Here is a 12,082-nt window from a genome sequence, read left to right as displayed (position 1 = left end):
CTCTGAAATATCAGTAGAACTTGTATATAGATTATGGAGTGAGGAAAACTTCTATGGAAAGATGACAGTCTTAAAATATTATTGTTTTTATGGCTGTTCAAGTAATGACTCTGCTCCCCAAACCAGCTCTTCCTCATTGGTATTTCCTTTCTCAAATACAAATTGCCCTCTTGCACATGTCAATCTCTGCCTTAGAGGTTGGAAAGCGTTCTGATGGAGAGAATTCTCCATCTTGAGTTGACTTCTTACTGTTTTCTGTGGTTTTAACCAGAAGCATTTTCATGGGATTTCTGTGGGTTGCCGGCTGACTCACAATAGATGCATGGACATATAAAGGCCTATGTTCAAGGGTCCAGCCTCGATCTTAAGTAAAAGAACCTTGAGATGCTCTCCTATGGCTGATGTAGGGCGTAATAGCTTTGCTTAAATGTAAAGGGTGGAAAGACTGATATCTGCATCATTAACAAAGTCAGGGAGAGGATCAGGTTAACATCCATCCTCAGTTCAGTTTCTGTACAGCAGGGGGCGCAGTCTCCTAACACAGGCTCATTTCTGTGTCATTTATAACTAAATCAACTCATAGTTTCTCTGAGTTAACACCTCATCATGCTAAACATCAAGACCGTTTTCTAGATGACAGTAAAGATGGACTTTTCTCCAGGCTTCGTGGCTGTGCTGATTCTCATACTAGGTAAGTAAAGTGACTTTAAACAGCAAAGTCTTTAGCTGGAATTTACTTAAGAACATTATTCTCAAGGGGACGCTGAGAGCTCTCTCTCTCTCTCTCTCTCTCTCTCTCTCTCTCTCTCTCTCTCTCTCTCTCTCTCTCTCTCTCTCTCCTTTTCTCTCCCTTCCTTGCACTCTAGGAAGGACCCACGGAGACTCTGTGACTCAAACAGGAGGCCAAGTGACCATCTCAGAAGGCAAGTTCCTGACAATAAATTGCACGTATTCAACCACAAGCATAACGTTCCCTGTTCTTTTCTGGTATGTCCTATATCCTGGAGAAGGCCCCCAGCTCCTCCTGAAAGTCATCACAGCTGGCGAGAAGGGAAGCAGCAGAGGGTTTGAAGCCACATATGATAAAGGAACCACCTCGTTCCACTTGCAGAAAGCCTCGGTGCAAGAGTCAGACTCGGCTGTGTACTACTGTGCTCTGGATGACACACTGGCAGACACTGCCGGGGGAGCTGAGCACAAACCGAGAGGAAACAGGTGGCCTGGCTGCTGTGCACCTGCCTCTGAAATCACTGACTTCAGCACAGCCGTCCCTGTGAGGCCTTCCATGTCTCTGCTGGTGAAAATCACAGAAATGTCCGCATGCCAGGCCGCATTAACTTCACAAGTCAGTAGAATGAAGACGGCTCCGGGGTCATGGCTGTAACTCATTTAAGCCATGTTCTCTCAGCACTGGGGATTAAACCCAGAGCCCCGCGCATGCCAGAGAAGTGGTCTACCAGTGAGCCACATTTTAAACCTTATCTGTCTTCAGGTAATCAAATGTGCCGGAGAAAGTGATGTTTACATAATGTGACCTAACAGAGTCTGGAAGAAAGGTGGCAGAAAATTGCCACAGACTGGCCCTGTCTTGTGCCCCGCATTCTTGGGAGAATCAGAGAATTCAGATATCAGGAAGGCACAGATAGGCAAAATGACACAGACCACACCAGGTAGTTGGTTTGGATCTTCTGCCCTTTACTGAAGTCAAGCCAACACTTTTATAGTAATCTTACAAAGAAGAACCTTAAAGTTGACATATTTTCTGGAGCATTCAGACTTTTTACCAACGATACAAAGTTTACATTTCAACTGAAAGAGTAACCTGGTGGAAGCAGTGTCTACAAAAAATCTTGGCCTAACAGCCTCTTAAGCAGAGCAAACATAGAACTAGTGGTGTTTATGCAGTTTACTGCTACTAATTAGTGAGTGGAAGGCCAGGGGCTATCATTGCCCTCCGAACCAAGTTGGCTAAAGATTTACAACCCCCACTAGAGTTAAGCACTGTGGGGAATTCCTCATGTTTCTCTTGCTAAGGATTTACAATCTTTCCTTAGTGATAAGCTGCTTGAGCTAGCCTGTCTGTAAAACTTATAGTAACAAAACTCTCTGACCTTCTATGTTTGCCTATCTTCCTTTTGCCTTATCATAAACATCTGTGTTTGGTAATGGTTTTGAAATAGTTTTACTGCAGTGGGAATATTCAGAGCATTTATCCTAACAGAACCTGATTAAATATTTTCTTTAGAAAACCCTAAAACTCTTGGCCCTTTATTTCCTACAAAGTTTGGTTTTTCCACAAGCAATTCCTGATGCTGAATCTGATTTATAACCTCTCCTAAAATTTTATTTTCCTTCTACTCTTATTTGCTAAAGCTTTTTCGTGATCTTTTAGAAATGTTTCCTTGAATAATTAATTGTACTGTTTCAAGAATCATAGAGAAACAGCAAAAACTCATCAATTTAATCCTGCATCAAGCAAGTGTGGGACTTAGAACATGTCTTTTGGCTTAGATGGCCATGTTAGGGTTCTTGCTAGGGACTTCCAGGAAGCTGATTCCCTTAGGAAATGTGTCTTCTGTCTTGTAGCACAATCTATTGATATGCTACACTGACGATACTGGAGTTAGTGTAGCAGAAAATGGCAATGATTCCCTAGCAAAGCACTGTGGAATTCTTTCTTTTTCTCTCACATATAAATCCCAACTGCAATTTCCCCTCCTCCCACCAGTCTCTGTCCCTACCCCCACACCCACTCTCCCTGAACCATCAGCCCTCTGTTTCTCCTCAGAAAATAACAAGCCTCCCAGAGACAACAACCAAACACGATAATACAACTTACAATAAGACCCGAAATTTCCTGTCAGAAATAGTCCCTGTTCCCATTACTATCGGAAACCAATTGGTTACTGAGCTACCACAGACTTCATCTGAGCAGAGGTTCTAGGTTATATCCATACATGGTCCTTGGTGGAGTGTCAGTCTCAGAATAGACCCCTGTGCCCAGATATATTTGGTCCTTGTGAAGGTCCTATCCTTTCCATGCCATAGAAACTTCCCCCTTCTTTCATATGATTCCCTGCACTCTGCTAAAGGTTTGATTATGCCTCTTAGTATCTGCTTTGATACACTGCTAGGCCGTGTCTTTCAGGGGCCCTCTGCAGTAGGCTCCTGTCCTGTTACTTGTTTTCTCCTACATCCAATGCAACTCCCATTTGTCTTTCTAAGTGAGGATTGATCATCTTACCCTGGGTCCTCTTTCTTGTTTATCTTCTTTAGGTGTATAGATTTCATTATGTTTGTCATATCTTATAGGACTATGACTGAGTATATACCATCTGTGTCTTTCTTCTTCTGGGATACCTCACTCAGAATGATCTTTTCTAGATCCCACCATTTGCCTGCAAATTTCATGATTTCCTCCTTTTTGATTGCTGAATAGTATTCCATTGTGTAAAAATACAACAATTTCTGTATCCATTCCTCCATTGATGGACATCTGGGTTGTTTCCAGGTTCTGGCTATTACAAATAAAGCTGCTACAAACATGGTCGAGCAAATGTCCTTGTTGTGTACTTGAGCAAATTTTGAATATATGCCTAGGAGTGGTATAGCAGGCTCTTTGACCTCCCCATCCTCCAAGTGAGGAGCAGTCCTGCTAGGTCTCAGAGGAGGACTTTGCAGCCAGTCCTGAAGATACCTGATAAAACAGGTTCAGAATCAATGGACTTGGAAAGAGACAGGGAGGAGATGAGGGAGGGAGGAAGGGCTTGGGAGGGAATGAGGGAGCAGGATACAGCTGGAATACAGAGTTAATAAAATGTAACTAATAACAAATAAAAATAAAAAAAATTCTTCTAACCAAACCAAACCAAACCAAACCAAACAAAACAAAAACAAACAAACCAGAAATTTATAATCACATCAAGGCTGGATAACGCTACCCAGTAGGAAAATGGTCCCACAAGTAGGCAAAAGAGTCAGCGGCAGCCTCATCTCCTATTGTTAGGAATCCTACAAGAACACCAAGCTACTCAGCCATAACATATACACAGAGGAGAGAGAGCAGACCCCTCCTGGCTTCCTGATCCCGGCAAGCACCCATGAGTCCCCTGGGTCAGCCCATGAGTCAGTTGATTCTGTGGGCTGACCCCTCTGGTTCCTCCAATCCTTCCTCTCCCACTCTCCCTCCTCCACAAGACTCCAGAGGCTCAGCCTAATGTTTGGCTGTGGGATTCTGTATCTGCTCCCAGCAGTTGCTGGATGCAGTCTCTCTGGTCCCTTTCATGAAGATTCTGCCAGGCTCTACTCCCAGAACACTCTGCAGAAAGGACAAACTGTAGGTCTAAGGCTTTGTGACTAGGCTGGTCTCTAAGTCCCTCCACTTGAGGCCTTGCCTGGCTACAGAAGATGGCTCTGTGTCCCCATTATAAGAGTCTTTGCTAGGGGAAAGTAACCCTAGCAAACATGCTTCACCTAATTCTCAAGGAGAAGAAGGAAAAGCAGGGACTCAGGTGCTGCAGCATGAAGAGATGAAGGAGACACTCATTGTGCGGAAGACAGGTCACCTTCACAAGCCAAGAGAATGTCTTCTGTTGAGGGAAACTGCTCTCTCTCTCTCTCTCTCTCTCTCTCTCTTTTCTTTTCTTTTTCCATAATTTTAATTTGAGACAGGTTTTCTTTCTATAGCCTTGGCTGTCATGGAACTCTCTTTGTAGACCAGGCTGGCCTCAAACTCACAGAGATCTGGCCTCCTCTGCCTCCCAAGTGTTGAGATTAAAGGTGTGAATCACTAGCATTTTTCTTAAATCCTCCAAAGGATCACATGAGACCCACCTATTTCACAGTGAGATTTAGCCGAGTGTTAGATTAATTGTCTGGGTACTGTGGCCTGGCTATGCTGCCAGAAAAACTAGTGATCACATTGTCTTTACTTCTCATAATTCTCTTCTCAAAACCTGTCTTGTCCTGTATGAAAGATGTATTCTAGTTTTGATTTTCAGGCATTTTTTTTTGCTTTCTTCTTCTCTATGAATTATTAGTTCTAATATACAGTTAATCTTAAATATCTAAACAATTTTTACATTTTGTATTTGTGCTCTTTGACCACCTCCCCCTGAGGGGGTAGCATTTTTACCAGGCCACAGAAGATGACAATGCAGCCACTTCTGATATGTTCTGATAGAGTAAGATCAGAAGGAAGGAGAGGAGGACCTCCCCTATCAGTGGAGTTCCAAATTTCACTGAGAAATAAGAAACTTTAAGAAAGGAATTTTCACACCCTTCAGCATATTCCACCTGTCAGGATTTGTGTCAGATGCTCAACTATTTCTCTGTTGGTGTGTAATTCCTGAGCACAGAATTGCTGATCCTTAGCTTTTGTGACCAACTTGAGTAATATAGGTCTTGAAAAGTATTTTTTAAATAATAATGAATGATTTAAAAGCCTATCATTACTAGAGGATTTAACATTCGTTCAGAAATACTTTGTATACAAACATGAAATTGTCAAAGAATTAATACAAATATTTTTTTTTACATTTTTATGAAAACATCTCGTATTTTAAGGGACTTGAACTTGGCTGTACCTCACAGCAGGTAAATAATACAAATTGAAGTCTATCTGACTTAGCCTGATATCCTACAATGTACTCAGCCTCTTTGTTTAAACAACCTTTAAGTGAACAATGTAAGTACTACTCTTTTTAAAATTTAATTTATTTTCTTAATTACACTTTATTCACTGTGTCCTCCCATAAGCCCCTCCTTCCCCTTTCTTCACGCATGCCCCTCCCCAAGTCCATTGATAGGGGAGGTCCTCCTCTCCTTCCTTCTGATCTTACTCTATCAGATCACATCAGATCACAGTGGCTGCATTGTCATCTTCTGTGGCCTGGTAAGGATGCTTCCCCCTGAGGGGGAGGTGATCAAAGAGCACAAATAGAAATATTTTTAAACAGAATTTTAATGTACCCGTTTTTGACAAAACACATTTTTTTTTGAAACGGGTGACATAGTTGCAAATAGAACGGAGGAAATGTCACATTATAAAGGAATTTACATTTTAGGTGAGGGCCTAGTTCAGGCTAGTCATGATCATTAGCTCCTACTGTGAATCATTTCTATTCAAACTTTCAGAAGTCCTTAGGCATCTACTTTCAGAGAAGGAAAGTAGATATTAACTGTCTTATGTAGAGCCAGAGTTGAACTAAGGTCCTGAAATACAGTCGCATGGACACTCTACTGTGGTTTCTATACATCCATAAGAATTTACATTCTGCATCACATCACCAGTAAAAAGCAACCACAAAATGCTTACTCTAAGGTTTTGAGCAACTATAGCGCTGACCGCGAGATGGCAGTGTTGGCATTGGTCCTGTCTCCAGGAGCTGATGTGAGCATCGGGTCTCTGATTGGCTGGTAATACTTCTTGAGAGTTCTCATTTAAAGTACAGGAAAGAGCTGAGGAAATGAGGCAGCAGCTTTGGAGCACACTTCTGCAGTAAAAATGGAGAAGCACCTGCGTGCCTGCTGGGTGCTTTTGTGGCTGTATTTTCAGCGTAAGTGAGTGGAGGTGTTAGCCAGGGGCAAAGAACATTTCGTAGGATTTGGGGGAAAGATTAAATACCTTGGGGTGAAAGGAGGAAAGAAAATCGACCTATTTCTAGCTAACCTGAGATGCTTGTCTATGTTAAGGAAAGATGCTAACTACAAGTGCTAAGTGTGGATGATCGATGTCTGGAACTTCACACTGTTTTCTGAACAGGGGTGGCTGGCAAGACCCAAGTGGAGCAGAGTCCTGAGTCCTTGGTCGTACTTGAGGGAGAGAGCTGTGTCCTTCAGTGCAACTACAGTGTGAGCCCCTTTAACAACTTAAGGTGGTACAAACAAGACACAGGCAGAGGTCCTGTGTCTCTGGCAATGATGACTTACGCAGAGAACAAAAGGTCAAATGGAAGGTACTCAGCAATTCTGGATGCAGATGCTAAGCACAGCACCCTGCATATCACAGCCTCCCTGCTGGAAGACACGGCCTCCTACATCTGTGTGGTGGGTGCACCATGCTCCCCAGGTACTTACAGCCAGCACCAAAACCTGCTCCTTGGAGGCTTCAGGGAGGCAGAGGTGATAGAGAAGTCTTTCTAACACTGTATTGGGGAACTGAATTTCGCTTTTGGGGTTATTAGTATCATTATAAAGACAACTTTAAAATAGACTGAAAAGCAAGCTTGAGGATTTTTTAATAGATTTTTGAGAGAAAGACAACAGCATAGGAAAGCAGAATATCCTGGGAGTTACCATGAGGTGGGGAGATGGAAAAACTTTAGCCTTTCAGTTAAGCACAGAGGTCAAAGAACAGCTAGGAAGCCAAGAATGTCAAGAAAAATAATTTGGGAGCCTGAGCCATGCATCTCTGCACAGAGGGCAGGCAGTGCCACATCTTGTGCCCCAGATAAAAGGGTTGCACCAAAGTTACACATTTAGAAATGGTACCATACACTAGACCTGCATAGGTTCAAACCAGACAGGGTCCCAGAACTGATAGAAAGAATAGGGGTAGGATAGTTGGTCCTACTCATAATAATGAAGCTATTTGAAATGGATACCTGCTGGGAAAGAAAAAACTTTTTTTTTTTGCAGTAGATTTCTCACTGAGTAGACCAACCACACACCATTTTCCCATAATAAGGAGAAGTTGGTCAACATAGAATGAACTCCATGGTTTTTGTTGCTGTTGTTTATTTTTATTTTGTTTTTTAAAAAACATGTCTGTGAGGAGCTCTTTGTTTTGGCAGGTTTTGTCTTGTTTTTTTTTGTTTGTTTGTTTTTATTTTTGTTGTTTTGGGTTTATTTATGGCTTATGAGAGAGAGACCATGAGAGCAAGAGTGAGCCCAAATGAGCAAGTGAGCCAGAGAGAGAGAGAGATAGAGAAAGAGAGTGAGAGTGAGAAGACATAAATTTGGATAGGTAGGAAGATGGATAGAATCTAGGAGGAATTGTTGTAGAGTAAAAGCATAATCAATATATTGACTGAAATTTTGAAAACACTCTCCAAATCGATAACAACTATTTCCAATAAACACAAGAAGTCTTCAGAGGAACAAAGAAGGGCCAGACACACTCTGGAGCTTTTGACTTGAGGGATGATAGACTGGTGAACTTTCTGGCTTTTTGTTTGTTTGTTTCACAACCTTATCCTGTCATGCATAAGAAAACAAATTGGAACAGTGAGTAGGCACTTTCTCTCTCTCTCTCTCTCTCTCTCTCTCTCTCGTTTGCATACTCACTAAAGTCTCATGAAAATCATGTTGCCTTCAGCCAGATGCTCTCATGTTAAGAAAATCCTGTTACTAGGGCAGCTGACCCATCAATAGTAGCCAAAAAGCAGATAAAATCTGACTGCACAAGAACTAACAATAAAAGTAATTGAAAGTTGTATTTTCTTATTTCTGCTCCAGGTTTCTTTATGTTTCCTTTTATTGAAAATAGATTTTTTTCTCACAAAATATATATTGAATACAGTAGCCATGACCTCTACTCCTTCCATTTTCTCGTGTCTCTGCTCTCATCTGGATCTAACATATTTCTCTCTCTCATTAGAAAACAACCAAGAGCTAGGTACAGTGGCATATACCTGTAGTCCAGAACTCAGGGAGGCAGAGGCAAGCAGATCTCAGTGAGTTCAAGGCCGGCCTGGTGTACAAAATGAGTCTAGGACTGCCAAGAGTACACAGAGAAAACATATCTCAAAAAAAAAAAAAATCAGAGTTCTAAAAGATAATAAACAAAACAAAACAGAACTAACATTTTGGAGCTGGACAAAACAAACAATTCAAAGGAAAAAGCCTAAGAAAAGGCACAAAAGAACAGACCCACTTGTTCATACATCCAGGAATCCCATATACTCTCTAACCTGGAAGCCATATTTATATGTATATATCCAAAGGACCTGAAACCGATGTGTGCAAGACTATGCATTCTGCCTCAGTCTCTCTGAATTCATATGAGCTTTGATCATGTTGATTTAGAGGGCTTTGTTTTCTTGGTGTCCTCCATCCCTTCTGGCACTTATATTCTTCCTGCTTTCTCTTAAGCAGGCTTCCTTAAACTCTAAGAAGATGAGTGAAGAGATTTGATGAAGATATCTCATTTATGGCTGAAGGTTCCAAGGTCTCTCACTTTCTGTATAACATCTGTCTGTTAGTCTCTGTATTTGTTCCCATCTGCTGATGGCTAAGCAAGACACTGATCTATGAGTTTGGGAGAATGTCATTAAAAATAATTTAATTGTTACATTTTTAAAGAATAATAGTATTTTCTTTTGCCCTAGGTCCCTACGATATCTACTATTAGTTTCTTGGTCACTCAAGCAGTGTCAGGTAGGAGCTCCATATCATGGAGTGGGCCTTAGTCCCGATATTGATCGGTTACTGCCACAACCTTTGCCACCATTTCCTTAGTACATCTTGCACACAAGGCACCATTGAAGATCAAAGGGCTTGTAGCTGAGTTGGTGCTTACATTTGTCTTTTGGTAGTGTGCAGAATATTTTTCTATATCAAAGATGCTAGAACATAGAGGCAAAAGCTCTGTATAGGCACCAGCTCGAGTTTACATGATAAATGAATTGTGTAAATGATGTCTTCAGCAATGGGGCCTTGCCATTAGTTTGTGGAGAGCAGCGTATAGTCCTGACAACAGCTTGGGTTGTTTGGGGAATCTCATGGGACCTCTTTGGTCAACAACTCAATTAGATATAACCCAATCACAGTAATGGAAGCTTCATTGTGGACAAGTGATGTCCAGTTGGGACTCTGTCTCCCCCATTATTTGGCAATTTAATTTAGATCAACTTCATATATGTATACATTTTATGAAGCTTCTACTGTATTAGGTTTCTACAGCACTCCTCAAATAGTCTTTAAAGTTCTTTAGCATTTTCTGTGTCTCTCCTTATATTCCCTCCCCCTTCGCTGGCTCTGACAGTCCTTAAACTATATAGGGCCTATGCAGTGGTTTGCTATTATCAAAGTGAAATTTCTTATCAAAGAACAGTGCTTGATTGCCTAGGCCTTTCAGGTGTCTCTCTGAAGGAGCAACCCAAAGAAACTGAGTGTATTTCCTGTAACCAAGGATTCTACCAAGGCAGAGGAGTCACTTTGTGGAGGGAAATACTTTAAAAATGCACTAGAATGAGTAAACAACATTTTTATCACACAAAATAAAGGATTCTTAAAATTGAAGGTCAATTGATATGACCCAATCTGAAAAGGAGGAATCACACAGACACACACACACACACAGAGAGAGAGAGACAGAGAGAGACAGAGAGAGAGAGAGAGAGAAAATGGATAGAATCTGAGACCCACAGAACATTTTCTTATGTAAATACATCAATACAATTATCCTAGGAGGAAGACTGAGAAGGAGGAATAGTTGAACAAACCTTGACCACAAATCTCAAACTTGATGGAAGGTAAAAAGGTGCAAGTCCATGAAGCTCAGTACCAACCCAGAGGACAGTGGCAATGCCACCTGCCCTGAGCTTCTCTAGAATGGCATTGTTGAGGAAAGAACAGTCTATAAAGCTGATCCAGAGAATGCCCAACACAGGAGAGTTAGCAAGTTCAGTAATTTTTCCTATGAAACTGTGTCAGCCTGACGATGGTGGGATGAGATATCTAAAGATATAAAAGAGAAAAATACTGCCCATTTGTGACTGTGTACTTGGTAAATTCACTTATAAAGGAAATACTGAGACTTTCTAAGGTAAATCAGAACTAGATTGTCCATCTCTTGTGCACTCTCATTAAGGGAAATCATGGAGACTATAGACTGTTGGGAATAGATGTGTCAATTTTCTTTTTTTTCCCCTTCCTTCCTTCCTTCCTTCCTTCCTTCCTTCCTTCCTTCCTTCCTTCCTTCCTTCCTTCTTTCTTTCTTTCTTTCTTTCTTTCTTTCTTTCTTTCTTTCTTCCCTCAAATATTCTGAGATATGCCCTTACTGTTCAGTGCTGGCTGCACTTTGTCTTTAAGGCTTTATATTGAATTTTCAGACATTTTCTAAGGCATGATGGGTGTTTTTTTTTATGCTGTTGCTATGCCTCTTTTGTCACTCATTTTATTAAGAACTCTCTTTCTTATGTTTTAAAAGAGCAAGGAGTTCATGGGGAAAAGGATTTTAGCATGGGTTTCTTGGCTGCTGCTATACACATCAGATAGTTCTGGCTCATTAGTTGGACACAGGTTTGTCATTAATGCAGAATACAATGCTGTATTGTAAGGAAATCTGGACTTTATTAAAAGTCGTATTTTAATTTAAAATAAAGATAATTAAAATAAATAAATACAATTATTATAGAAAATGAAAAGCATTCGTAGGACAGCTTGATTTATGCAGTGGGTTCTGGGCCACCCAGTACTACAAAGAGAGACTTTAAGTCTTAGTTAGGGTTTGTGTTGCTGTGAAGAAGTGCTATGACTGTGGCAGCTCTAATAAAGGAAAGCATTTTATTGTGTCTACATTACAGTTCAAAAATTTAGTCCATTGTCAGCCTGTCAGGAAACATGACAGCATGCTTGCAGACATATTGGTGGAGAAAGAGCTGAGAGTTCTGCAGGCAGCAGATAAAAAGAGTACCTGGGCCTGGCTTGAGCACTTGAAACCTCAAAGCCCACCTTGAGTGACACACTTTCTCTAAAAGGCCACACTTCCTAGTAGTGCCACTCCCCATGAGCCTATGGTGGGCATTTTCCTTTATACCACCACCACACCCTGTCTTAATTTTCTACCACTATGATGAGACACAATGATCAAGATAACTTATAGAAGAAAGAGTTTAATGGGGGCTTACAGTTCACAGGGTAAGTCTATAATCATCACAGCAGGTAGAATTGCAGGCAGGCATAGTGCTGGATCAGTAGTTGAGAGCTTTCAACCTGGTCCACAAATGGAGGACAGAGAGAAAGGGCTAACTGGAAGTGGCTTAGGGTTTTGAAACCTCTAAACCCATCAGCAGTAACATACCTCCTCCAAGAAGGCCACACTTCTTAATTCTTCCCAAACATTCCACCAACTAGTGAA

General features: G+C 41.2%; 1 gene segment (V, D, J or C); it reads left to right on the top strand.

The window, feature by feature from the left end:
• Positions 1-645: 645 nt before the first annotated feature.
• On the top strand, positions 646-7,143 carry LOC132656231 (T cell receptor alpha variable 10-like). The segment is given in 2 exon segments: positions 646-691; positions 6,764-7,143. Coding segments are annotated over 2 exon segments (426 nt in total).
• The last annotated feature ends 4,939 nt before the right edge of the window (positions 7,144-12,082 follow it).

The sequence above is a fragment of the Meriones unguiculatus genome, chromosome 9, assembly GCF_030254825.1.
Source record: "Meriones unguiculatus strain TT.TT164.6M chromosome 9, Bangor_MerUng_6.1, whole genome shotgun sequence".
NCBI classification, from domain to species: domain Eukaryota; kingdom Metazoa; phylum Chordata; class Mammalia; order Rodentia; family Muridae; genus Meriones; species Meriones unguiculatus.
This window is presented reverse-complemented; position numbering and strand designations above follow the sequence as displayed.